At 47.8% G+C, this 27,211-nt stretch overlaps 1 protein-coding gene across 1 annotated transcript in view; it reads right to left on the bottom strand.

Annotated features, from left to right (window-relative positions):
* NDUFB11 (NADH:ubiquinone oxidoreductase subunit B11) overlaps window positions 1-24,311 on the bottom strand; it is a 53,250-nt gene extending 28,939 nt beyond the window's left edge. The window contains exon 1 of the mRNA XM_056867347.1: window positions 24,113-24,311. Coding sequence (XP_056723325.1) covers window positions 24,113-24,304 — 192 coding nt within the window. The 5' untranslated portion in view covers window positions 24,305-24,311. The remainder of the gene's footprint in view (window positions 1-24,112) is intronic.
* Window positions 24,312-27,211: the final 2,900 nt, after the last annotated feature.

The raw sequence follows: 27,211 nt of genomic DNA, 5'->3' as shown, positions 1-27,211 counted from the left end.
CCGGGCTCAAAAGCTTTTCTTCATCTCGATCCGTTCCCGTTTGGAAATTGTCAGGATGGCTGGGGGTATTCCCAATGTCCTATACAATGTCTTGGGAGCCAGCGTGGCGTAGTGGTTAAGAACGGTAGACTCTAATCTGGAGAACAGGATTTGATTCCCTACACATGAGCGGCAGAGGCTAATCTGGAGAACCAGGTTTGATTCCCCACTCCTCCACATGACCGGTGGACTCTAATCTGGAGAATCGGGTTTGACTCCCTGCTCCTCCACATGAGCGGCGGACTCTAATCTGGAGAACCAGGTTCGATTCCCCGCTCCTCTACATGAAGCCAGCTGGGAGATCTTGGGCTAGTCACAGCTCTCTCCGAACCCTCTCAGCCCCACCTACCTCACAAGGTGTCTGGCTGAGGGGAGGGGAAGGGAAGGTGATTGTAAGCCAGCTGGAGACCCCTTGAAGGCAGAGAAAATCGGGGTATAAAAACCAACTCTTCTTCATCGAGTGACAGTTGGACCCCACTGAAAGTGGGAAGCCCCCTGTCCTTCAGAGCCTCAGCCTTCCCAATCAACATGAGCTCTATCTTGTCAGGGTTCAGATTCAGCTTAGTCACTCTTAGCTAGTCAACTACATCAGTCAGATATTGGCTCAGAGACCAGGTTGAAGGTTTGATTTAATATGTTCTTGCCACATCAAAAAAGAAAGAAAAAAGAAGAAAGAAAAAGTTGTTAGAATGAACCTTTAGAAGGCAAGTAAATTATAAGAGGTCAAGATCTATAAAATGTTCTTTATCTGCACAACGAATCAGGATGTCCAAACCTGTGTCTTCTTGGTACCGAATCCGGATTTCTCAGGTGCAGAATACATACAATCCCTGAGGCCCCTTCACAATGTGAAGATGTGTTTTGTCAGTCCACCCTAGAAATAAAACCCAGCCAACTTGGCTCCCAGCACTTTAGGTTTAAGCTCCAATTTGCTCGCAAACCTAGAGAACGAGTCAATTAATCACTGAAAGCCAATTTCAAACTGGTGAGGCTCAGATAAAGAGCATTCTTGTTTTTTGGAAGCTATTCTGGGCCTGGCATTACTGTAATGGGGAGCAGGGAAAAAAACCACTAGAAGTCAGCTTTCCCTTCTGACAACGCATTTTCATTTATTAAATTTTCACTTCTCTAATCTTCCTTCCATATCTCAAAAAGATTGCCTGTACTGAGGTTCTTGGCGTAGTGCGCATTTATTCAGACCAACGCCATTAAAGCAGATTAATTAAAAAAATTATTTCAGGCAGGAGATGAGCCCGAATTTCTTGCAACACAACAGACCCTTTCCCTACCTGCTCTCTCCTTCCAGCCCGTGACACAGGTATGTTTAGCCTGAAGAGGAGACCACTGAGAGGTGATATGATAACCATCTTCCAGTTCTTGAAGGGCTGTCATATAGAGGAGGGTGCTGAGTTGTCTTCTGTTCCCCCAGAGGTTCGGGCCAGAACCAACGGGTTGAAATTAAATCAAAAGAGCTTCCATCTAGACATTAGGAAGAATTTTCTAACAGAGCGGTTCCTCAGTGGAACAGGCTTCCTGGGGAGGTGGTGAGTTCTCCTTCCCTGGAGGTTTTTAAGAGGTTAGATGGCCATCTATCAGCAATGGTGATTCTATGACCTTAAGCAGATGATGAGAGGGAGGGCATCTTGGCCACCTTCTGGGCATGGAGTAGGGGTCACTGGGTGCATGTGTATGTGGGGGAGGTAGACTGCTGGACCTGATGGGCCTTGGTCTGATCCAGCATGGCTTTTCTTATGCTCTTATGAGATTGTAAGCCGGTTTGATTCTCCTTAAAAGGTAGAGAAAGTTGGCATATAAAAACCAACTCTTCTCCTAAGCTACCCCAGAAATTGATGCATTTTCTCAGCGGCTGGGGGCCAAACTGAGCCAGCCTCTCCCCCTTGTTCTTTTCAGGCAACCATTAGGGGAGGCATCTCCTCAAACCCAAGCCTGGGCTCTCCGAAAAAGTTCTGCAACTGTAAAAATCCAACCCCCAGCCCGAATTATAGACAGACAATTAAAATAGTAATTAATACAACATTAATATAGACTGACAGAACTAAAAACATTCTTGAAAGCTCATATGCTGAAAATCTTGTCTCTCTCTAAGGTGTTACTGGACTTGAATATAGCTGTTCCACTGTAGACCATCATGGCTACCCTCTGAAATACTCTCGCTACAACAGCGAAGGGTTTAAAAAGACCCAGCCCTTTGGAAGGGGGTGGGGTTCAAAAGGCAGGAAACCCGAAAAACCCCAACTGTGCGCGCAAGATTTTTCACGCTCGAGTGCGCGGAGTCGTGACCCCCATCTGCAAGTTGTCATCTTCTCGGGCAGCAATAGCAAATGTACGCGCCTCCGCTGCAGTCGAGTCAGAAATAGAACGAGCGATTCTTCCTATGGGCTCGATCGATAAATCCTCCCATGGCACTGCAGGGCCCAGCTGCTAATGAACTCCGCCGCCCATCCTGGAGGAATCGAGACCTCTGTAGAAAGCCTTTCTCCCCCACCCCTCTGCAAGACAACAGACCCACGGCCTCAAGCCTTACTCAGACTTGCACGGCTAGAGAAATCACTTCCAATCAGCCACTTACAGTAGAATTTGTTACCCTGAAGAGGGCCGAGGCACCCAGCAACAACAACTGATGCTGCCACCTGTACCCGCCTCGCCAAGGATGCCCGGGGCTGTCTCCTTCGACTGTTCTTCAAAATTTGCATATGGAGTTTGAATTTTCTTAGCGCCAAGCTTTACGCATTTTTCTTTTTAACGCACAGCATAGAGACATGGTGATGGCTGCCAGCTTGGAAGACTTCAAGAGGGGAGTGGACGTGTTCGTAAAGAAGAGGGGTATCCATGGCTACTAGTCAAAATGAATGCTAGTCATGATGCATACCTATTCTATACAATATCAGAGGAGCTTGCTTATTATATTGGGTGCTTTGGAACACAGGCAGGATAATGCTGCTGCGCTTGTCTTGCTTGTGGGCTTCCTAGAGGCACCAGGTTGGCTGCTGTGTGAACAGACTGCTGGACTTGATGGGCCTTGATTTGATTCAGCTGGGTTTTCCTTATATTCTTGTGGAAGATAAGGGTATCCATGCCTACTAGTCAAAATGACTGCAAGTCATGATGCATACCTATTCTCTCCAAGATCAGAGGAGCACATCTATTATATTAGGTGCTGTGGAACACAGGCAGGACAATGCTGCAGTAATCTTGCTGGTGGGCTTCCTAGAGGCTCCTGGTTGGCCACTGTGTAAACAGACTGCTGGACTTGATGGGCCTGGGTCTGATCCAGCAGGGCTTTTCTAATGTTCTTAACCCCTGCTGCTACACCTCAGAAACACTCCATCCAATTCTAAGGGTATCTCTCTGTGCTTTTAAACTAGTCTTTCTCTGTGTCTCTTTTCCTTTGTCCACAGTTTCGCTCCTCTGATGTCAACAGGGGAGCTCTTGGGGGGGGCAGCTCCTTCTGGTTCTCATGCTGTTAAATAGAAGAACTGGCACAAAAGGGATATAGATATAGGAGCCGGTATGCCCGCTTTCGCTTATGGAGGAAAACAGGTCCTTGCTGTTAGAGGGTGGGAGGAACAGATCCACTTGGAACTCAGGCTTTCTGCAGCAACCTGGAAAACTGTTTCACACCCAAACAGTTCAAGACAGTAAACTGGGGGACCAATTTACTGCTTAAGGAGGCCCACCAAAGAGATCTGAGGCCAAAGATTAAAGTGAGCTTCATCCCCATAAGCACGACCACATTTACATTTATTTATTTAAAACGTTCACGGGCCACCTTTCTACCTTACGGAACTCAAGGGTGCTTACAATATAAATAGAACATAAAGCAAAATTCCAAGGATGCTTGAACTGAAGACATTCTAATTCGCCAGAGGTGATCAAGAAACCCCTTTCTCTTGAACGTTACCAAGAGGTTGGACAAGCTTCTGCCGGGGACGCTTTGGGCACAGGAGGTCCCTTCCCCTGGCTCCACCCCCGGATATTAGGGGAGGTGCTGTGCTCAGTGGTAGAGCCTCTGTTTGGCATGCAGAAGGTCCTAGGTTCAATCCCCGGCATCTCCAGTTAAATGGACTAGGCAAGTAGGTGATGTGAAAGACCCCTGCCTGAGACCCTGGAGAGCCGCTGCCGGTCTGAGTAGACAATACCGACCTGATGGACCAAGGGTCTGATTAAGTATAAGGCAGCTTCATGTGTGTTCATGACTGAAAGAATAACCCCAGGGTGCCAACTTTAGACTGCCAATTGTCCTCCAACCTTAATTGGCGGGAAAACAATTTCAGATCAGCAAGGCTGTGAACTGTTTGTTCCACTAATTGTTCCTAAGACTACTTTGGTCCCGGTGTGTTACTTCAACAGGGAATGAACGAGAGAAAACCTTGGAAGGCAGCCCTTCCCTCCAAAATATTAAGCAGAAATGTGCTTCTTTAGTAAATTCTACCTTAATTCACCCTTCCCTTTGGGATTTCAAGTCAGCACCCGTTACAGAGGTTTGGGAAATCTACAGTGTTTAACTGATCAATGGCGGGTTTCAAAACGCTGCTGATGAATCAAATGAAATTCTTTAAATTATTGGCAGCCCCGCTGCCGACACACTATGTTCTTTCCCACACAGCAAGGGCTTGGGGGGGAATAAAAAAAGAACAGCTTTCTTCTTTATCCTTTTGTGTTGCACATCCATCAAATAACAGTACTAGAACAGGATAAGCAGCCTCTCCCAGACTACTGAGACTAGCGCGGCACTAATACAACCAGATGAGGCAGCTACTACTGACCCTTCCACCGCCTAGTAAAAATGCCCCCCCCCCAAGCTTCTGTGTAAAAACAGAAAGGACCAACTGTTTCCAGGAGCTGAAATCTGGATTGACCATCCAGGAAGATACAAGACAGCAAAGAGAAAAAGGACTTGGAGGTTGCGGGGTGGGGGGAAGACTTTGGGATCGACCCAGGCAACTTTTTTCATTTATCCCCACCCAGATCCACTCCTTCCTACAGCCCCCACCCAACCCGTGTGGCTTTTGTACACACAAGTCCCGCGATCCTCCAGGGTGGTAAGAAGGACCCCCTTTTTCGGCAGCGGGAAATCTGGGTGGATTCAATCTGACACATGGCAAGATCTCACGCTAGGAGGTAATACAGCCTAAGCGAGAAAGGCTGGATATTCTTTCCCAGCCCATCAGGGAATGGGAAAAAAAGTTGCCATGATACAGGAGGAAGAGAAAGGGCTAAGTATTGTGGGATGTTCTCTTCATACTGTCGAGCAGCGTTCAGTTCGGTTCAGTCAGTATTACAACCCACAGGCCATTCAGAAGCAGAGCGGAGTCTGCATTTCTAACCTACCGCACGCTAGGTTTGGGAAGAGTAAAAACCTTGAAGAAAGAAATGAGGGGTGGCTCAGTGGAAGTGCCTCTGCTTTGCACGCAAAAAGTCCCAGGTTCGATCCCTGGCTTCCCCAGTTAAAAATGATCAGGTGGATGAAAGACCTCCACCAGAGACAATAGAGAGCTGCTGCCAGGCAGAGCGGAAGACTGAGCTTGATGGACCAGGGGTCTGACTCTGGATAAGGCAGCTTTGTGTGTGGACATGGCAGAGCTTTCATACAAACACAGATTAAATAGCCTTCGTTAAGCTCATGTGGAATATCTTTCAAGGCCAGTCCAAACAACCACTAAGTCTTCCAGGGGAAAAAATCTGGCCGTTGCCTCCTGAAATTGCCCCATGGCTTTTACCATCCTCTCTTTGAAGGCTTCTATCCTCGGCTCTTCCCCCCACACACACATAATTGTGGGGATCTTCTGAAATTGTAGAATAAATAAATCTCCCTTTGGGGGAGAGACAGATGGGACAGCCAGCATGGTATAGTGGTCAAGAGCAGTGTTTTGGAGCGGTGGACTCTGATCTGGAGGACCGGGTTTGATTCCCCCACTCCTCCACATGAGTGGCGGAGGCTAACCTGGTGAACTGGATTGGTTTCCCTGCTCCTCCACACGAAGCCAGCTGGGTGACCTTGGGCTAGTCACAGCTCTCTTCGGGCTCTCTCAGCCTCACCTATCTCACAGGGTGTCCATTGTGAGGAGGGGAAGGGAAGGTGATTGTAAGCTGGTTTGGGTCTCCCTTAAGCGGCATATAAAAACAAACTCTTCTTCTTAAGTGGTAGAGAAAGTTGGCATATAAAGACCAACTCTTCTTCCTCCCGGCCTAACCTACCACTTAGGGGTTTTGCGAAGGTAAAACGGAGAAGGAGAGAATGTTGTAAGCTACTTTGGGTCCCCATTTGGGGAGAAAAGAGGGATATAAACTAAGTAAATAGATAAATAAAAGCAGCTGGAACAGGAAAAGTATGACCGCAGACATGATGAGGCGCCATTTAAAACGAGTTATCACCCTCCAGAGATACGGACAGGTAATCCGCCCTGACGACTGTCCCACCAGCAGAGGCATTTTCCTCACCTCACAAACTACCTATTCCTCGGTGGAAAATTTCTCAAGCACAAATTTATTCCCCCCCCCTTCCCCCATGGCCCCTCCTGAGCCATCAGAAACGTGGCAGTCGCTACAGTTAATTTCCCCTGGGCCTAATAGATGGCTACCCCCAGGGCTCCACAGCCGGCTGCCTTCCCCGCGTGGCATCAACGCTGTCACACAGAGCCCTGTGTAAAACATCGCCCGAAGCGACGAAAACCAACTCCTGCCTAAAAGACGCAGCGGCAATCGATGTGCCTCTTTTAACAGACAGGCGCGGGCGCCCCCGCCTCCCCCCCCCCAGCCCGCGCAGTGCTGAGCGCTAATTATGGAGCCAGGTTCAAAATTGCTCCCAAGATGCTCGGGCGTCTTGTCACATTTCCATCTAGCGCGAAGGGTACAAGTCTGTTCTGGCTCCTGGTTAACGTCACTTCAGGGGGTATGATGAGAGAACGGTTGTGAAAGCGAACCTGGCAGGAGATTTATGGCAGCGGTACAGCCAAGTCGGGGAATCTTATTTCTTCCCCCTACAGCAAGAGCTTCTTAAAAGGTAAAGGTCCCATGTGCAAGCACCATGTGCAAGCACCCATGGGGTGATGTCACATCCCGACGTTTCCAAGGCAGACTTTGTTTTACGGGTGGTTTGCCCGTGCCTTCCCCAGTCATCTTCCCTTTACCCCCAGCAAGCTGGGTACTCATTTTACCGACCTTGGAAAGGATGGAAGGCTGAGTCAATCTTGAGCCGGCTACCTGAAACCGACTTCTGTAGGATCAAACTCAGGTTGTGAGCAGAGCGTTGGACTGTAGGCCTGCAGTTTACCACTCTGCGCCACGGGGCTCCTTAAGAGCTTCTTAACTGTTTTATTTTAATATATTTGTATTTTCAACAATAACTCATTGCTTTTTACTTCTTTTTGACGACTTTTATCAATTGTTGAACTGTTTATATACTTGAAAAAATAATAAAAATATTATATATAAAAAAAGAGCTTCTTAACTGTTCATTTTTTGGGGGAAGCAGGCCGTGATCCCATCCCACCAGTTCCATGAAGGGAGGCATTCCCTTACCCACTGGAGACTTAGAAGAAAAAGAAGAGTTAGTTTTTATACCCCCATTTTCTCTACTTTTAAGGAGACTCTACCTGGCTTACAATCTCCTTCCCTTCCTCTCCCCACAACAGACACCTTGTGAGGTAGGTGGGGATGAGAGAGTTCAGAGAGAACTGTGACTGGCCCAAGGTCACCCAGCGTGCTTCATGCGGAATGGGGAATCAAACCCAGTTCTCCAGATTAGAGACTGCTGCTCATGTGGAGGAGTGGGGAATCAAACCTGAATCTCTAGATTAAAGTCTGCCACTCATGTGGAGGAGCAGGGAATCAAACCAGATTCTCCAGGTTAGAGTCCGCAGCTCTTATCTCCTAACCATGGCTTATTTACTAGCACATTCAATTCCTTCACCATGCGAATGAAAAACTCCCCACAATGGGACCATCATGAGCTAAGGTAGATGCTCCTGCAAACCTCAGGAAAAACCTACACCTGGGATTTTTTAACGAGAGGGAAGGGGTTTAAAAAGCCCCAAAGCAGAAAGTCATGTCTACTTATGTGCAGTCTTCAAGGACAGAAAAAACTGTTTTGTGCCTGGACAAGGGGAAGGCAGTAACTGAGGGGTAAGAATAAAAATAGGAACGCTGAGATGATGGGAAGGGGGAGAAATAAGAACTGCTGGGGCTATGAGTTGGCCACTGTGTGAACAGACTGCTGGACTTGATGGGCCTTGGTCTGATCCAGCAGGGCCTTTCTTATGTTATGTTCTTATGAGGGAAAGAAAAAAGACAGTGGGGTAAATGGCCAGGACACAGGGAAGAAGTACACAGCAACTGGGGTCATAATAATTTTTAAAAGGTGGAAGAAAGACCAAGAAGAACGTGAACAAGACTGGGGGATCAGAGGCCAACAGGGTGGGGCGACGATACCTCCCCCTGAGTCCTTGCAGGTCCCCTGCTTGTTTATTTTAGGAGGTTTATACAGGAGTATCCCTCATCCGGAATGCATGGGACCAGAAGAGGTCCGTATTTCAGATCTTTCCATATTCTGGAACATTTGCATATACATAATGAGATACCTTGGGGATGGGTCCCAAGTCTAAACACGAAATTTGTTTATGTTTTATATACACTTTATCCATACAGCCTGAATGTGATTTTAAACAATATTTTTAATAGTTGTGTACATCGAACCATCAGAAAGCACACGGCGTGCTGCTGAGGGCCTGTGAGTAACGCCTGGGTGTCGGTGCAAAAAGTCTGGTTTTCGAGTCGGTCTTGATATTGGATGTCCGGATAAGGGATACTCAACCTGTACGCTACCTTTTGGCCTGAAAAGGGCCCCAAGGCAGTTCCAAACTTCACATATACACTAATGGGATCTGTGCTGGCAGCAACAGACCAAGAAAGGGATCTTGGGGTGGTAGTGGATAGCTCAATGAAGATGTCAACCCAGTGTGCGGCTGCTGTAAAAAAGGCAAATTCCATGCTGGCCATAATTAGACGAGGAATAGAGAATAAAACTGCTGATATCATACTGTCCTTGTACAAATCTCTGGTGAGACCACACTTGGAATACTGTGTACATTTCTGGTCACCACACCTAAAAAAGGATATTACAGAGCTTGAGAAGGTACAGAAAAGAGCAACCAAAATGATTAGGAGACTAGAGCAACTGTCCTATAGGGAGCGGTTAAGACGCTTAGGGCTGTTTAGCTTGGAAAGAAGGCGACTAAGGGGAGACATGATAGAGGTCTATAAAATTATGCATGGTTTGGAGAGAATGGACAGGGAGTTTTTCTCCCTCTCCCATAATACTAGAAAGCGAGGTCATCTGTTGAAGCTGGAGGGTGACAGAGTCAAAACATAAAAGGAAGTATTTTTTCACACAACACATAATTAACTTGTGGAACTCCCTGCCCCAGGATGTGGTGATGGCTGCCAATTTGGAAGGCTTTAAGAAGGGAGTGGACATATTCATGGAGGAAAGAGGTATTCATGGCTACTATTAGTTAAAATGGATACTAGTCATGATGCATACCTATACTCTAGTATCAGAGGAGCATGCCTATTATATTAGGTGCTGTAGAACACAGGCAGGATGGTGCTGCTGCAGTCGTCTTGTTTGTGGCTTCCTACCCGTGGCGCAGAGTGTTAAGCTGCAGTACTGCAGTCAAAAGCTCTGCTCACGACCTGAGTTCGATCCCGACAGAAGTCGGTTTCAGGTAGCCGGCTCAAGGTTGACTCAGCCTTCCATCCTTCCAAGGTAGGTGAAATGAGTACCCAGCTTGCTGGGGGTAAAGGGAAGATGACTGGGGAAGGCACGGGCAAACCACCCCGTAAACAAAGTCTGCCTTGGAAACATTGGGATGTGACGTCACCCCATGGGTCAGGAATGACCCAGTGCTTGCAAAGGGGACCTTTACCTTGAGGCACCTGGGTGGCCACTGTGTGAACAGACTGCTGGACTTGATGGGCCTTCGTCTGATCCAGCAAGGCCTTTCTTATGTTCTTATGTTCAAACATAAAACTCTAACAAGAAAAAATAATTGCATGAAAAACATCAACCTAAAATATGCGGCACAACAGAAATCGGCAGGCCACATTCCACAAATCAACCTGTTCAACTCTAACGGCCTTCTAGGCTACACATATATCTTCAGTTTAGTCCAGAAGGCCTGCAGGGATCGTGCCATTCGCCTCTGGAGAGGAGGAGATTCCAGTGTTTTGGGGTTGCAGCTGGAAGGCTCTCCAGCAGCTCCCAACTAACTTAATTTCAGGAAAGGTCTATTCCTTCAGAACGGCTCCATGCCTTGACCTCAAAGCATGTTGCTGGGGCGGGGGCACACATAGATCTTCAGATACTCTGGATACATCAAGCTGCCTTCCACGGAATCAGACCACTGGTCCATCAAGTTCTGTGCTGTCTACTCAGACTGCGGGGTCTCAAGGACTGAAACGATGCCCTCTTCCCAAAGGTGTTATGGGTTTTTGCCCTTCTAAGTTCTGATCCACTGATGAAACTATTCCTTTGTATGTTCCGGATCCCTAGATATAGAGTGCATTATTGTGCATGGAACTTTGCAATGACTCAAACAAAAAACCCCTCTAAACAGGTCGTGCCCTGAAGAGGTTATAATGCTAATTTGATCAGTGGGTATCCACGTTAGTCCCAAGCCTGACTGCTACAGATCTTTCTCCAGCACCACTAGGTCTCTCTTACAACAACAGGGGAAAAAAGCAATTTGAAGGCCAGAATCTCACCCAATATAAATGTGCAATTCTAAAGTTGGCTCATGCATTGCAATTTTTGGCAGATAAGCGCAAGCAATGTGCTTAATACCCTATCATGCAAGTAAATGGCCTTGGCTCCCTGCCACATACACACATTTACTGCTACAGGCTGGGTGAAAAGGGTACGCTCAGGCCAGAGTACCTCTGTTAACAGGAGGTTAAGCTGTTCTGGTCTATCTCTCGTTGCCTCTGTGATGCCCTCTTGTTCTATATATCTAGCATGCACACACACTTACTCCTTTTGGGGTTATAGTGTTCCGTTTTTCTTTAAAAATGTGCTAAATATATGCAAATAGAGCTGCAAACCAGTAGGTTTTATATGCAGTAAGGGGGAAAGAATCTTGAGTTTGTCTGTGGGTCTATGAAGCAGTCAGCACTATGCAAAAACAGAACCCCCCCTCCAAGAAATCAGAAGGAGTTGGTGAGCTGCTTAAAGGATAAATAAAGGTGGATTGGATATGTATGAAGTCCACTGGAAATAGGTCTTTTTTAAATGGTGAAGGTTAGTAATAGAACATAAAAGACAACAGCTGGGATGAGGGTCACTGGTTTGCATATGTCCAAACCTAAAACAAGGACATTGTCAGGAACTATTTAACAAGGTCCTGTCTTTCACTTGAGGAAACCTGGGAGTCAAGTGCTAATTGGGAGAGACTGTGCAAAGAAGAACCGAGTAAGCTATTTGTGGTATTTCCTGGAAGACACCTCCCCCTCCAAATACTAGTTCATATTAGCCAGTGTGGTGTAGTGGTTAGGAGCGGTGGACTCTAGTCTGGTGAACCAGGTTCAATTCCCTACTCCTCCCCATGAGCGGCAGACTCTAATCTGGTGAAGCAGGTTGGTTTTCCTGCTCCTACACATGAAGCCTGCTGGGTGACCTTGTACTAGTCACCAGTCTCTCCGAACTCTCTCAGCCCCACCTACCTCACAAGGTGCCTGCTGTGGGGACAGGAAGGGAAGATTGTAAGCTGCTTTGATTGTCCTTAAAAGCTAGAGAAAGTCAGCATATAAAAACCAACTCTTCTTCACTCTAGCTACAGCTTGGCAGCTGCAATAGCAAGCCACTAATGGCCCATCTGCGTCCCAAAAGGTCTGATCTGTGACCCCCCATGCCAAATATGCAGCCTACCATTAATCTCCATGGGCAAGCATGCACTCCAGCCCTGAGGTGTACTAGAATCAAAGAATATAAAACAGGCTGTGGTGCACATTCAGCAAAAAAACAAAACACCCCCAAAAAAAGGGGGGGCGGGAAACCGGCACAGGGCAGTCCTTCTGGGATTGTACTACTTCAGACCACAAATTAGAAGACGAGTTGGTTTCTAAATGCCGACTTTCTCTACCACTTAAGGGAGACTCAAACCGACTTACAATCACCTTACCTTCCCCTCCCCACAACAGACACCCTGTGAGGTAGGTGGGGCTGAGAGAGCTCTGACAGAACTGTGACTAGCCCAAGGTCACCCAGCTGGCTTCTCGTGGAGGAGTGGGGAAACAAATCCAGTTCACCAGATTAGCCTCCGCCGCTCATGTGGAGGAGTGGGGAATGAAACCCGGTTCTCCAGATCAGAGTCCACCGCTCCAGACCACCGCTCTTAACCACTACACCATGCAGCACTTCTATAGTGCTTCAGATTGTGCTGAATGCTTCACATCAAATTTCTTCTTGCAGACCTCACAGCAATACCACAAAGTCAATATTGTTATCCCCAAATTGGCTGGGGGTGAAGCCAAGGGAGAGGCGATTGTCTAAGGCTGCCCGAGAAATTCACAGCAGAGACGAAATCTGAACGGGGGTGGGGTGGGGGGAGTCAGTCTCTCTTTGGGGGAGGGGCTGCGGTTCAGTGGAAGAGCCTGAATTTTGCACGCAGAAGGTTCCAGGTTCAGTTCCCGGCACCTCCACTTTAAAAGGACCAGGCAGTAGGTGATGTGAAAGACCTCTACCTGAGACCCCGGAGAGCCACTGCCAGTCTGAGTAGGCAGTACTATCTTTGATGGACCAATGTTCCGATTCAGTGTAAGGCAGCTTCATTTGCTCTCTTGTGACCACCTAAGCCACATACAATTCCCTGCCATCTACGAGAGGACTAGGTTAGATCCTTTTTTCACCATGTGCTCCTTTCTCTTCATGCATGGATTTCTGAATACGAGGCAGCATCTGACCCCCCCCCAAAAAAAACCAAAATAAGGGAGTTCTAGATCAAATCAAGCCTGAACTGGTGCGGCCCTTTTGTTTCTCTTTGGGACTAATATCCCGGCCATCTATCCACCCCATCTGCTGGCTGCGAGCCCAGCCCACCAGGGAGCGCACACAGATCTGCCAAAGCCAAAATTGAAGTCCTTACGCCCTGCACAACCACAGCTGCTCCACACCGCCAGAGGCCAGGATTTGGCTCATCTGGTCCGCAGCCTCTGGCCCCAGTTGTTCTCGTGCGGGTGATGGTGGGAAGTATTAGCAAGCGGGCACACTGTGGCACCCCTATAATGCCTCGAGAAGCCATCTGCCAACAAGTGCGAGGAAAGGGACTGCCTGATTTAGCCGAGGCAAAAAAAAGCGTCTGCAACCGCGCCACATTCCCGCTGACCCGCGAGAACGCCGTGCCGGGATTAGGAAACAGGTTCCAAAAAAGGAAACTGGACCAGGGGCGTCAGCAGTTGCAGCTGGTGCTCTGCTCAGATTTATAGGATGATGAATGGGAAGGGAAGAGGGCTGACAGGCGACAAGAGAGGCAACAAGGACAGGACCGCTCACAGTCCAATTCGCCTCGAAGCCCTTGCTGACAGAAGAACATAAGAAAGGCCCTGCTGGATCAGACCAAGGTCCAACAAGTCCAGCAGTCTGTTCACACAGTGGCCAACCAGGTGCCTCTAGAAAGCCCACAAACAAGAAGAGTTGGTTTTTATATGCCGACTTTCTCTACCACTTAAGGATGAATGAAACCGGCTTACAACCACCTTCCCTTCCCCTCCCCACAACAGACACCATGTGAGGTAGGTGGGGCTGAGAGAGCTCTGACAGAGCTGTGACTAGCCCAAGGTCCGGATAATACACATAAAGCTGCCTTATACCGAATCAGACCCTTGGTCCATCAAAGTCAGTACTGTCTACTCAGACTGGCAGCAGCTCTCCAGGGTCTCAGGCAGGGGTCTTTCCCATCACCTACTTGTCTACTTCCTTTAACTGGAGATGCTGGGGATTGAACCTGGGACCTTCTGCATGCCAAGCAGAGGCTCTACCACTGAGCCACAGCCCCTCCCCAGGTCACCCAGCTGGCTTCATGTGTAGGAGTGGGGAAACCAATCCGGTTCACTAGATTAGCATCTGCTGCTCATGTGGAGAAGTGGGGAATCAAACCTGGTTCTCCGGATCAGAACCCACTGCTCCAAACTACCGCTCTTAACCCCTACACCATGCTGGCTCTCTACACCTGGACATTCCGCTTTGGGCTCTCCACCCGTTAGGAGTCTACTGCTGCTCCCCTACCAATTTACTACCTTCCCTTCCTTAGAAAGGCAAGAGAATCTGGGCAAGAGCCTGTGTGTTTGACACCCCTTACGTTTGACACCCCTGATCTATGGGGTGGCCTTCAGCTGTGAGCAACAGTGATACCCAGTGGCTCAGGAGCCACATGTGACTCTCTAATGTGCAACCTGTGGTTCTTCTGGAGGGGCGGGGCTGTGGCTCAGTAACAGAGCATCTGCTTAGCATGCAGAAGGTCCCAGGTTCAATCCCCGGCATCTCCAGTTAAAGGGACCAGGCAAGTAGGTGATGTGAAAGACCTCTGCCTGAGACCCTGGAGAGCTGCTGCTGGTCTGAGTAGACAACCCTGACTTTGATGGACCAAGGGTCTGATTCAGTAGAAGGCAGCTTCATGTGTGTTCAACCACTCCCCTTGAAATTGAAGGTTGGATGTAATTAGGGTTTTAAAAAACAAACAAGATGGGCTGAAATCAACAGATCTCCGTGTTTCATCTCTCTCATACATATTTGGAGTCAGTAAACCTCTGAATCCCAGCTGCTGGGAGAGAACGTCTGGGCCTTGGGCCTCTTTGCCCTGTGTGTGGGCTTTCGAGGGCACCTGGAAGGCCACTCTCTGAAGCAGGATCCTGGGCTGGGTGGACCACTGGGCTCTTCTAATGTTCTCTCTATCCATTTTCTAGCCATGAGGCATACCTGTTCTCTCCAGGATCAGAGGAGCGTGCCTATCATATTAGATGCTGTGGAACACAGGCAGGATGCTGCTGCTGCAGTCATCTTACTTGTGGGCTTCCTAGAGGCACCTGGTTGGCCGCTGTGTGAACAGACTGCTGGACTTGATGGGCCTGGGTCTGATCCAGCAGGGCTTTCCTTATGTTCTTATGGAGGATGGGGCTATCCCTGGCTATTAGTTAAAATGGATACTAGTCATGATGCATACCTATTCAGGATCAGAGGAACATGCCTAATATATTAGGTGCTGTGAAATATAGGCAGGATAATGCTGCTGCAGTCGTCTTGTTTGGGGGCTTCCTAGAGGCACCTGGTTGGCCACTGTGTGGAGAGACTGCTGGACTTCATGGGCCTTGGTCTGATCCAGCATGGCCTTTCTTATGTTCTCACATATACCCCAGTAATGAAACCAAGCTGGAAGACTTGCACACAGGCCGAACTCCTCCTCTTCGCCGCATCTACCCAGCTCCATCTTCAGATACTTCACACTCTAATGAAATTTGCAGCTCTAGATGCAGACTCCTGTCAACTAGCGACGACGTTTAAAAAGGAAAAGAAAGAGGGAACTAAAATCGGGTCAAGAATAATTGCAGGAGAAGGGGGGAAAGATGGGACTGAGACAAATGACTGGCTGGATTTCCCAAACAAGACGTCTCGGGCTGAACTGCCCGAGCCATCGAGGGACCTGAGGCATAAAACCTACAGGCAGCCCCTTCGATTTGTCTTACAGCCGGGCTGCCTCTGCTGAAATAAAAGTAAATGACTCATTTGATATAAACAAGAAGCTACCTTGCCGGATTCTGGGGGAGAAAACTGTGCTCTGCTTTGCTTGCGTTTGCCCAGGCACTCCATCACAGACCGCAATATCCATACTGTCATCCTCGAGCATTTATCACAGCTGAAGCGTAAAATCAAAACGATCCTTCCTACACACATAAGTCTTTCTCCCCGCTCTGGGCCTCGTTTTTATTAATGACACGGAGAGATGAATGCTGGAGGCAGGATGATAGTGTGCCTGAAGCGCGCTGCTTCATGCCAACGTATGGGAAAGGCCAGCCCCAAAATCTACTCAAGTGTCTCGCTCTTCTTGCTCAAGCCAGTGGCTAGAAGGAGATCGCTACCAATGGAGGAATCTATGGCCACGGGAATCAGTGCACCTCAGAGATGCCAGCGCCCATTAAAGGGACGAGCATGGATATCTTCTGGCATTTGGTACGGGGGCAGGCCACTGGCAGCAGAAAACTATCCACCTGGCCCCAAGCATAGCCCCAAAAGCCAATCAGCCCCTTTAAGCTGCCCTCCTCTGTTCGAGCCGGGGAACGAGGCCAAAGGGTCATTATGCCCTGCCGAGGCCAAAGGGTCATTATGCCCTGCCGCTTCCAATGAGAACAGCTGCAGAAACTTCAGCAGAACTTTCCGCCTTATTGCGTCTCTCTGCTGCACTCTACAAGAGACGAGCAAAGCCCCCCGCCTCATGCCATAACCTAGGGGTGTCGAACTCATAGAATCATAGAGTTGGAAGGGACCACAAGGGTCATCTAGTCCAACCCTCTGCACAATGCAGGAAATTCACAGCTACCTCCCTCCCCACACACACACACAGTGACCCCTACTCCATGCCCAAAAGATGGCCAAGGTGCCCTCCCTCTCATCATCTGCCTAAGGTCATAGAATCAGCATTGCTGACAGATGGCCATCAAGCTTCTACTTAAAAACCTCCAGGGAAGGAGAGCCTGCGACCTCCCGAGGAAGCCTGTTCCACTGAGGAACTGCTCTGTTAGAAAGTTCTTCCTAATGTCCAAATGGAAACTCTTTTGATTTAATTTCAACCCTTTGGTTCTGGTCCAACCTTCTGGGGCAACAGAAAGCAACTCGGCACCCTCCTCTCTATGACAGCCTTTCAAGTACTTGAAGGTTATATCACTCCTCAGTCCTCTCCTCTCCAAGCTAAACATACCCAGCTCCTTCAACCTTTTGTCATAGGACTTGGTCTCCAGACCCCGCCATTGTTACGAGGGCGGATGTGACATAAATGTCACTTGGTAAGGCTGGGCCCTGCCTCACCAGCCCAGATCGAGAGTGTGTGTGTGTGTGGGGGGGGGGGGTGGCTGCCTCGGCTGGCTCACAGGCCGGATAAGAGCTCCCAAGGGGCCGGATCCGGCCCGCGGGCCTTATGTTTGACACCCGTGCCATAACCCAAGAGGAGAGCTTGCCCAAAGCCTCTAGTGATGGCACCTGAGCCATTCTCTGCCATTCGCTCACATCTCGGCTTGTGCAGAGGAACAAAGGATTCAGACGTTTAGGAACCAAACTCCAGCAGGGCCACTGGGATGATGTAGGGAGGGGACGAGGGAGCCCTGTTGCCCGGGGAGGGGCTGCGGCTCAGCAATAGAGCCTCTGCTTGGCATGCAGAAGGTCCCAGGTTCAATCCCCGGCATCTCCAGTTAAAGGGACCAGGAAAGTAGGTGATGCGAAAGACCCCTGCCTGAGACCCTGGAGAGCCGCTGCCAGTCTGAGTAGACAATACTGACTGACGGACCAAGGGTCTGATTCAGTATAAGACAGCTTCATGTGTTCATGTGAGTGGGCAGGGTGTGTGCTACCAGCCCGCCCTCGAGACAAAAATACGGGTCCTCTTTAAAGTGATTTTGCCAGAGAGCGAGTAGAACCATCCTTGCCTTTGAAAGAAAATAAAAAACGTCAATTGAGTTTTGAGGTGTGGCAACGTGACCCCTAATCCCCTGCAAAGGAAGAAGAACCGTAAGACTCCACTAGGCATCACCAGGGGAAAAAATCCAGGAATAGTTAAATTCCAACAGGACTCTATGAGAGAGGATGCTATATTGTGCATGAATGCCCTATGTGCACGGATAATGTTGAAATTACTGCAGGGGAGAAGACATTAGGAAGAATTTCCTAACAGTTAGAGCGGTTCCTCAGTGGAACAGGCTTCCTTGGGAGGTGGGGAGCTCTCCTTCCCTGGAGGTTTTTAAGCTGAGTCTAGATGGCCATCTGTCAGCAATGCTGATTCTATGACCTTAGGCAGATCATGAGAGGGAGGGCATCCTGGCCATCTTCTGGGCGTGGAGTAGGGGGTCACTGGGGTGTGTGTGTGGGGAGATAGTTGTGAATTTCCTGCATTGTGCAGGGGGTTGGACTAGATGGCCCTGGTGGCCCCTTCCAAATCTATGAAATATGAATGCAATATTCTCTGCCTTCCTAATAAAAGTGGGATGTTTTGATTTCTCTCCACAGCAAACAGCAGCTGTCCTACCAAGACGCAACAGGCATAAAGAGAATCCAACAGCCTCGGCCTCACTTAAGTCATTGAAGTGGCATCAAACTGAGCACTGCAACGAAACTCACGGTGGTAAATGTGAGTAACACCAGCACTGTTGCCCTGATATTTAACATTTCCCTGAGGCACCACAGCTACGGAGGGGCCAGGACCGGCAATAAAGGCAGGCTGCAGCTGTGGAGAAAGCCCATCTGTCTCTTTGCCAATATGGATCTACAGCACCACCAAGCGGCCACGTGGGATATCCAAGCAGCCACAACGCAGAGGCCGAAACCCACCTTAAGGACTCGTGTGAGCCTTCTGAGAGGGCGCTTTGACAAAAGCGGTAATTTTGAAAGATCTGGAAATCCTCCCACGGGAAGAGATAGTGGAGGATCAGAAACAGTTGATGGTAGAAGAAGAAGAGTTGGTTTTTATATGCCGGCTTTCTCTACCACTTGAGAATCAAACCAGCTTACAATCACCTTCACCTTCCCACAACAGACACCTTGTGAGGTAGGTGGGGCTGAGAGAGCTCTAAGAGAGCTGTGTCTAGCCCAAGGTCACCCAGCTGGCTTCATGTGTAGGAGTGGGGAAACCAATCCAGTTCACCAGATTAGCATCCGCCACTCATGTGGAGGAGTGGGGAATCAAACCTGGTTCTCCAGATTAGAGTCCAATGCTCCAAACCACCACTCTTAACCACTACACCATGCTGGCTCTCCCATAAGTTTGTTCAGCACAAGAAGAACTAAACATATACCAGAGAACACTACATCTGGGGGAACAGTGCAAGTAGGTGGTGGAAAGCACAGTCAAACCTCAGTTGACTTATGGCGACCCCTCATGTTTTCAAGGGAATAGGTGGTTTGCCACTGCCTGCCTCTGAGTAACAACCCTGAACTTCCCTGGTGGTCTCCCATCCCAGTATTAACCTGGGCCAACCCCGCTTAGCTTCCGAGATCTGAGTAGCCTTGCCCATTCAGGTCATGGCAGGGCAAGTACAGGGAACAGAAAGACAGGCTCAGGAGGAGGAGCTCTCTTAACAGCCAGTGGGTCCATCTAAACCAGCATTCTGTTCCCAGCATGGTCAGTCGAATGCCCCAGGGAAGCCCATAAGCAAGGCCCTCTACCAATAAGCTCTCCTCTGCCGGCTGCCCCCCTCCTGCACCTGACATTCAAAAGCATTCTGACTCAGACCCAAGAGGTCCCATGCTGTGTCTATGACTAAAAGCCAGTGGCTGACCTATTTTCCAGAAGTTTGGCAAAAAAAAAAAAAAAAACCCCCTTTAAAAACTAAGTCTAGTGGAAGTTCTACCGCACAAGTACTCCTTGCGCACTGTAGTATTCCCTTTGGTAGAACACATTAAAACATGAAGCTGCCTTCTATTGAATCAGACCCTTGGTCCATCAAAGTCAGTATTGTCTACTCAGACCGGCAGCAGCTCTCCAGGGTCTCAGGCAGAGGTCTTTCACCTACTTGCCTAGTCCCTTTAACTGGAGATCCCGGGGATTGAACCTGGGACCTTCTGCCTGCCAAGCAGATGCTCTACTACTGAGCCACTGCCTGCCAAGAAGATGCTCTACCACTGAGCCATGCCCCCTCCCCTATCTTATGGGACAGCCAGCATGGTGTGGTGGTTTATCTTGAATCTACAGCCAACCAGTTACATAGGGTGCCCCTGAGTTCTGCTATTATGGGAGAGAAACCTCTCTGTCCACTTAAGAACGTAAGAAGAGCTCTGCTGGATCGGAGCACTGCCCCATCTAGTCCAGCATCCTGTGGCACACAGCAGAGGGCCAACAGGACAAAGCAGCCAAGGCCTTCCCCCCAATGCTGCCTCCCAACACAGGGTCTCAGAGGTTTACTGCCTCTGAATATGGAGGTTCCTTTTACTCACCATGGCTAGCAGCAATTGATGGGCGATAAACATAAGGCTGAGACCAATGGGGCAAAATAGGTAAAAACATTTCTTGATTTCTCACAATAGAATTTCCCTACGCGTTTCGCCCGAGAGCTTCTTCAGGGGGATCTGTAGTTATTACAGTAGTCCTTCAAATGAGCATTGAGAATTTATGCTCATTTGAAGGACTACTTTAACCTATTTTGCACCACTGCCCTTGGCCTTATTTTTATCTCCTGTTACTGGTGCAGCCCTTTTATTTCTCTTTGTTACCAGCAATTGATGGACCTAAACTCCACGAGTCACTGGAAAAGAGTCACTGGAAAAGACAATCATGCTAGGAAAAGTTGAAGGCAGCAGGAAAAGAGGAAGACCCAACAAGAGATGGATTTACTCTATAAAAGAAGCCACGTCCCTCAGTTTGCAAGACCTGAGCAAGGCTGTTAAAGGTAGGATGTTTTGGAGGACACTGATTCATAGGGTCGCCATGAGTAAGAAGCAATTTGATGATACTTAACCACACACACAAACTCCATGAATCTATTTAGACCCCCTTTAAAGCCACTTTCTCCCCACCATGCATGATGTTGCCAACCTCAGTCATGTTAACCTTCAGTCACCTTTTTCTCTGAACTAAAAAGACCACAGCGCTTTAGCCTTGCCTATCCTATCTGTTCTTTGTACAATAAGACAATCTGACCACCACGAAAACCACACAAGAAGCCTGAATCAGCTGTGGAGTCTCCATAGGCATAGCTTGCAGTTTCTAGCATTTAGCCCCCTCCCCCACATCTATGGGGTTTCCCGTCCACCTAGATGGCCATCATTGATGTTATGCTCTCCTGCACAAAACCTACTGGCAGAGGCCCTGAATGGGACAAGCCAAAGCATCCGCACTCATACTTAACAAGCTGACCCCCCTGCATTACACTTAGGCTAGAATTCCAGTGCAATCCTAAACAATCACACCCTTCTAAGCCCACAATGGTCTTAGAAGGCTGTAATTGCATTTAGGATTGCCCTGCTTCATTCTCTGCCACGGTTTTAATTTATTCATCAAAACATTTATGAGATGTTCCTTGTGATTCAAGGTGGCTTACGAGGCAACCGCTAGACTAGTATTGATCAGCCCACCATACCTCATAACTAGGATTGCCAACCTCCAGGTAGTTGACAACCAAACCATAACACTGTGGCTAAAGAAATCCACTTAAAGAACCATGTTATAGACCAAATCTATAGCGTTTTGAAACAAAATTGTATTTATATTCCAATTATATAGCAATTTCTAAATAACCAATATCTGTATGAGAACAAATAAGAGAATCCCCAAACTGAGGGTTCTACATATACAAACATTCCAGTCCCTGTGGTTCAAGGTAGCTTACAGGGCATCCGCTAGACTAGTACTGATCAGCCCACCATATCTCATAACTAGGGTTGCCAACTTCCAGGTAGTAGCTGGAGATTTCCTGGGATTACAACTGATCTCCAGCCAATAGAGAACAATTCAACTGGAAAAAATGGCAGCTTTGGAAGGTGGATTCTATGGCATTATACATTGAAGACCCTCCCCAAACCCCACCCGATTCATGCTCCGCCCCAAAAATCTCCAGGTATTTCCTAACCCATAGCCTACTCATAACCTTTTGACATCCTGCTTACCTTTCTGGTTAAATAGAGACTTCCCAAGAACAATCTGCAGAACCATCTACAACCCCTTTATTTATCCTTAGCCTCCTTAAAGGTGTACTTGCTTCTGAACATTCTGCATTTCACCATGCCTAATAGCTGTCAGAAACAAGTCATGGAGGATAGGGCTACTTCCCTTTTAAAGATGTGCAAAAGCAAGTTAAAGACACACACACCTCAGATCAGCTTTGGACTGAAACACATGAGAACCAATACTAGTTCAGTCCTGAACCTAGACAGAAAACCATTGCCTAGCTGTTAAATTTTAGGTGCCCTAGAACCTAGGATTTTCCCATCCCTATCAAAATTCAGGCACTCTGTACCTGAGGTATACGAGTAGTCTACTGGTGCTTTCAGTGGTAAATACATGAAGCTCTAAGGGGAGATATACACAAGAACATAAGAAAAGCCATGCTGAATCAGACCAAGGCCCATCAAGTCCAGCTGTCTGTTCACACAGTGGCCAAGCAGGTGCTCATGTGGAGGAGTGGGGAAAAAAACCCGCTTCTCCAGATCAGACTCCACTGCTCCAAACCCCCGCCTTTAACCACTATACCAGGGGTGTCAAACATAAGGCCCAGGGGGCGGATCCGGCCCCTTAAGAGCTTTTATCTGGCCCGCGAGCCAGCTAGGGCAGCCACCCTCCCCACTCTCGATATGGGCTGGCGAGGCATGGCCAGGTCCGACTAACTGACATTTATGTCATATCCGGCCCTTGTAACAATTGAGTTAGACACCCCTGCACTACACCATGCTGGCTCTCTATTTTCAAATGAATGAAAATTTTCAAAAAATATATAAGTGGGAAAAAAGTACAATTAATTTTTTTGCAAAAAAATTATATTTTTAATAATTACAGTAAGTCGGCTGCAACTTGAAGGCACTTTACACACACACATATTGTACATATTACTGACAGTATAAAGTAGATACTAATTGTAAATACAGATTGTTACAACAGAATTTTTAATTTTTTAAATAAACCTATTATATTTTCAAACTACTAAAAGTTCATTAACATTTTTAACATATTGTCTAATGATTGGGGGGGGGGGTGTTGCCATCGGGCAAGCTGACACCCTGGCCAGTCCGCCACTGGGTAGTCACAGCTCTCTTAGCTTCACCTCCCTCACAGGATGGCTGTTGCGGAGAGGAGAAGGGAAGGTGATTGAAAGCCGGTCTGATTCTTCCTTAAGTGGTAGAGGAAAATCGGCATATAAAAACCAACTCTTCTTCTAATAGTACGCCCCATGGTGTAATGCCTGAAATCATTATATGCTATGGGAAATGTATTGGAAATGTATTCTTTGATTTGAAATATATTCTTTGTACTCAATAAAGTATATCTGCACTCATGAACATGCCACACTCAGCATATCAGAGGTGGCTTGTATAGTTACACCAAGCACTTGCATATGTTACAGGCCTCAAGTATAAGAGGCCCACTGTTGCTCCTTAGTTAGAAGCTAATTAAAGAATCCATAAATGGCCTTAGTATGCTTACATAAGCTGGTTTTCCAGAGATAAGAACCAGCTAGGAACCCTCTTAGTTAGCCTTGGCAGCTGCCAGGGTCCAAGATAAGAAGAACTGCAGTAATAGAGAAGCACTTGGGAATATGGGTCTTCACTGCTCATTAGTGAGAATGAGATCACCATTTCTATGTAACGCCTCTGAATCTCTAATAGGGTATTCAAATCCTTAAATATCTATTATTGGTTCTATGTGTTGACGCCATGTATTCCGTCTTTTGTACCTCCCACTACCAAAGATTATATCCGTGCTTGCACTCCTTTGATGTGTGTGTGAATTGTCCTGCGCATTTGGGGCAATTTTCACCCGGGTGTGTATATTGGGCCTAATAAACAAACTGCTTTGAACTCTCAACCTCCTACTGTGTTTATTATCATTGGGAATAGATACAATAATACAGGCTTATCAACGGTACCCCACAGGCACCACGCTGGGGATCACCAGCCTAGCACGTTGAGTGAGAAGAGATGCTGGTCAGTCACAGATTCCAGGCTTCTCTTTAAAAAGAATAAAAGCAGCACAATTTTTTCCCCCCTTTTCAAAAATTACTAGTGTCTCCACAGGAGCAGACGCCCTACCCTTAGCTGCCACTTACCTGGCCTTCCTCCGCCCAGGTGAGCCCCACCAGCGCCGCCCCTTCTCACCTTAAAGTAAACGGGGACCTCCTCCTCGTCGTCGTCATCAGCGTGCGCCGGCGCCGCCCGCGTCCGGCTGGCCCCCGGGGGCACCTGGAGGGCGGCAGAGCCGGCGGCAGAGCCGGAGGAGGCCGCGCGGGCCGCCAGCCTCGGTAACCCCAGCAACCTCTGCACGCCCGCTATACCCCTCCAGGCCGCCATGGTCAACAAACCCCCCTCCCACCGGAAGCGGAAATCAACCCCTTCACCGGAAAGGGCGGGGGGAAAAAAGACTCCGCTACTCGTAACGGCGCCAGGAAAGGCTCTGACCTTAAAGGGAAGGGGAAAAAAAAAGGAAAATTAATGCCCTCCGACTTAAAAAAAAACAATTTAAAGGGTAAAATTCCATTCTCCTTCCTCCGCTAGAAAGAATGGAGAGACGGCGCGTTACGATGCAACACGGGTTAACAGGCCATTAATTGCTGTTTAAGCCGGTAACGCGCCAGAAAAGTGAATTATAATTCTGGTTCGCTGTTATTTAAAACTGGTCTCCCTTTGTAAAGTTCCCCCCTCCGTCTGTTACTAGCAATAGAGAAGAGCCAGAGTCCAGTAGCACCTTAAAGACTTAACAACATTTTCTGGCAGGGTACGAGCTTTCTTGAGCCACAGATCAGATACAGCTAGAATGTGATCCCATCTATCCTTAAATCGAGCCGAATGAATTAGACACACAATGGCAATGTAAATGGTGTGTGTGTTAAGTGCCGTCAAGTCACTTCCGACTCATGGCGACCCTATGAATGAAAGTCCTCCAAAAAATGTCCTATCTTTGACAGCCTTGTTCAGATCTTGCAAACTGAAGGCTGTGGCTTCCTTTATTGAGTCAATCCATCTCTTGTTGGGTCTTCCACTTCTCCTGCTGCCCTCAACTTTTCCTAGATGTTAAAAGCAAATAAATGTTAAAAGCAAGTAAATGACATTAGCAAACATGAATGGATTAGGTGTAATATGCAGAGAGGTGGTAGGTGTGGTGAAATCAGCTTTGGTAATGAGACAGGAATCTCAGATCGCTATTAAATCCTGGAGAATGCATAGTCTTGAGCTTCATTATTAGTTGTAATTCAGCAGATTGTAATTCTTTCTAATCTCCCTTTGAAATTTCCCTTTGTAAGAGAACTGCAACTCTTAAATCAGCAACTGAATTTTCTGGGTTAAAATGTCCCCCCACTGGTTTCTGAATGTGGTGGTTTTTAATGTCAGATTTACCAGTATGTCCATTCAATCTTTGTCGCAGGGACTGGCCTGTTTGTCCAATGCAGAGGCTACCCGTTGTGATCTACTCCTTCTGTTGTTTGCAGACTTTAATATAAATTCATAGGCCTTTGCAAGCATCTGATGAGAGGAGCTCTGGTTCATGTAAAGTTATGCTGGGTGCATTCCAGCATAAATTTACATGAGCCATTGGATTCTTGGATTTACATGAGCCATTGGATTCTTGGACTAGTAAACAATGCCTTCCACAATTAAGCAGATAATCCTTGGCAGGCAGGGGGAGAACTGAGTTCCTTCATCGAAGCGAGTCAAAGTACGTTCTCCTGAGCTTCAGCATATTATTAATTCAAGATTTGGGATGCAGGTCAGAGACACACAAATTATTGGAAAGATTCTTTATTTACATTATATATAGTCCACCTTTCTCCCTGGGACTCAAGATGGATTGCAGAGTGAGTCAATACAATCAACAGGACGGGATATTCAATAGACAATGCAATAGGAATTAGGGTTAACCCTATCATAAGAACGGCCATGCTGGATCAGACGAAGGTCCATCAAGTCCAGCAGTGTATTCACACAGTGGCCAACCAGGTGCCTCTAGGAAGCCCACAAGCAAGATGACTGCAGCAGCATTACCCTGCCTTTGTTCTACGGCCCCTAACATAATAGGCATGGTTCTTGTAGGTTATCCGGGCTGTGTGACCGTGGTCTTGGTATTTTCTTTCCTGACGTTTCGCCAGCAGCTGTGGCAGGCATCTTCAGAGGAGTAACACTGAAGGACAGTGTCTCTCAATGTCAAGCGTGTAGGAAGAGTAATATATAGTCAGAAAGGGGTTGGGTTTGAGCTGAATCATTGTCCTGCAAAAAGTATCAATGTGCTAATCATTGTCCTGTAAGTATCAAGATAATGTGCTAATGAGGGTATGGTATGTTAATATGGAACCATTGTATCCTGAAGTGATCCGTTAATGTGTGAAATCCAAAGCTAATCTGCATGGCTATTGTGGACTGTAATCTTTGTTAGTCTGGAGGTTTTCAGGACAATAATGAATAAGGCTTGGCTTCCTGTCCTGAAAACCTCCAGACTAACAAAGGCTACAGTCCACAATAGCCATGCAGATTAGCTTTGGATTTCACACATTAACGGATCAGTTCAGGATACAATGGTTCCATATTAACATACCACACCCTCATTAGCACATTATCTTGATACTTACAGGACAATGATTAGCACATTACCTTTGATACTTTTTGCAGGACAATGATTCAGCTCAAACCCAACCCTTTCTGACTATATATTACTCTTCCTACACGCTTGACACTGAGAGACACTGTCCTTCAGTGTTACTCCTCTGAAGATGCCAGCCACAGCTGCTGGCGAAACGCCAGGAAAGAAAATACCAAGACCACAGTCACACAGCCCGGACAACCTACAAGAACCAATGAACTCTTTCCGTGAAAGCCTTCGACAATATAATAGGCATGCTCCTCTGATCCTGGGGAGAATAGGTATGCATCATGATGATATCCATTTGGACGAGTAGCCATGGATGGCCCCATCCTCCATGAACATGCCCACTCCCCTCTTCAAGCCTTCCATGTTGGCAGCCGTCACCCCATCCTGCGGCAGGGAGTTCCACCACTGAACGATGCGTTGTGTGATCCTTTTATGTGTTTGGAATCTCTCACCCTCCAGCTTCAGCTGGAGCCATGCCGGCACTCTCCCCGTTGCTTCCACGCCCCGTTTGTGTGTTTGTTTGTGTGTTTTTTGTTTGTTTTCATTCAGCCGGCTCGCTTTAAACCGCCGGCGCGCGCACGAGCCTCTCGCCACGGCGAGCCGGCCGACGCGGATTG

The sequence above is a fragment of the Euleptes europaea genome, chromosome 1 (assembly GCF_029931775.1).
Source record: "Euleptes europaea isolate rEulEur1 chromosome 1, rEulEur1.hap1, whole genome shotgun sequence".
In the NCBI taxonomy this organism is placed as follows: domain Eukaryota; kingdom Metazoa; phylum Chordata; class Lepidosauria; order Squamata; family Sphaerodactylidae; genus Euleptes; species Euleptes europaea.
This window is presented reverse-complemented; position numbering and strand designations above follow the sequence as displayed.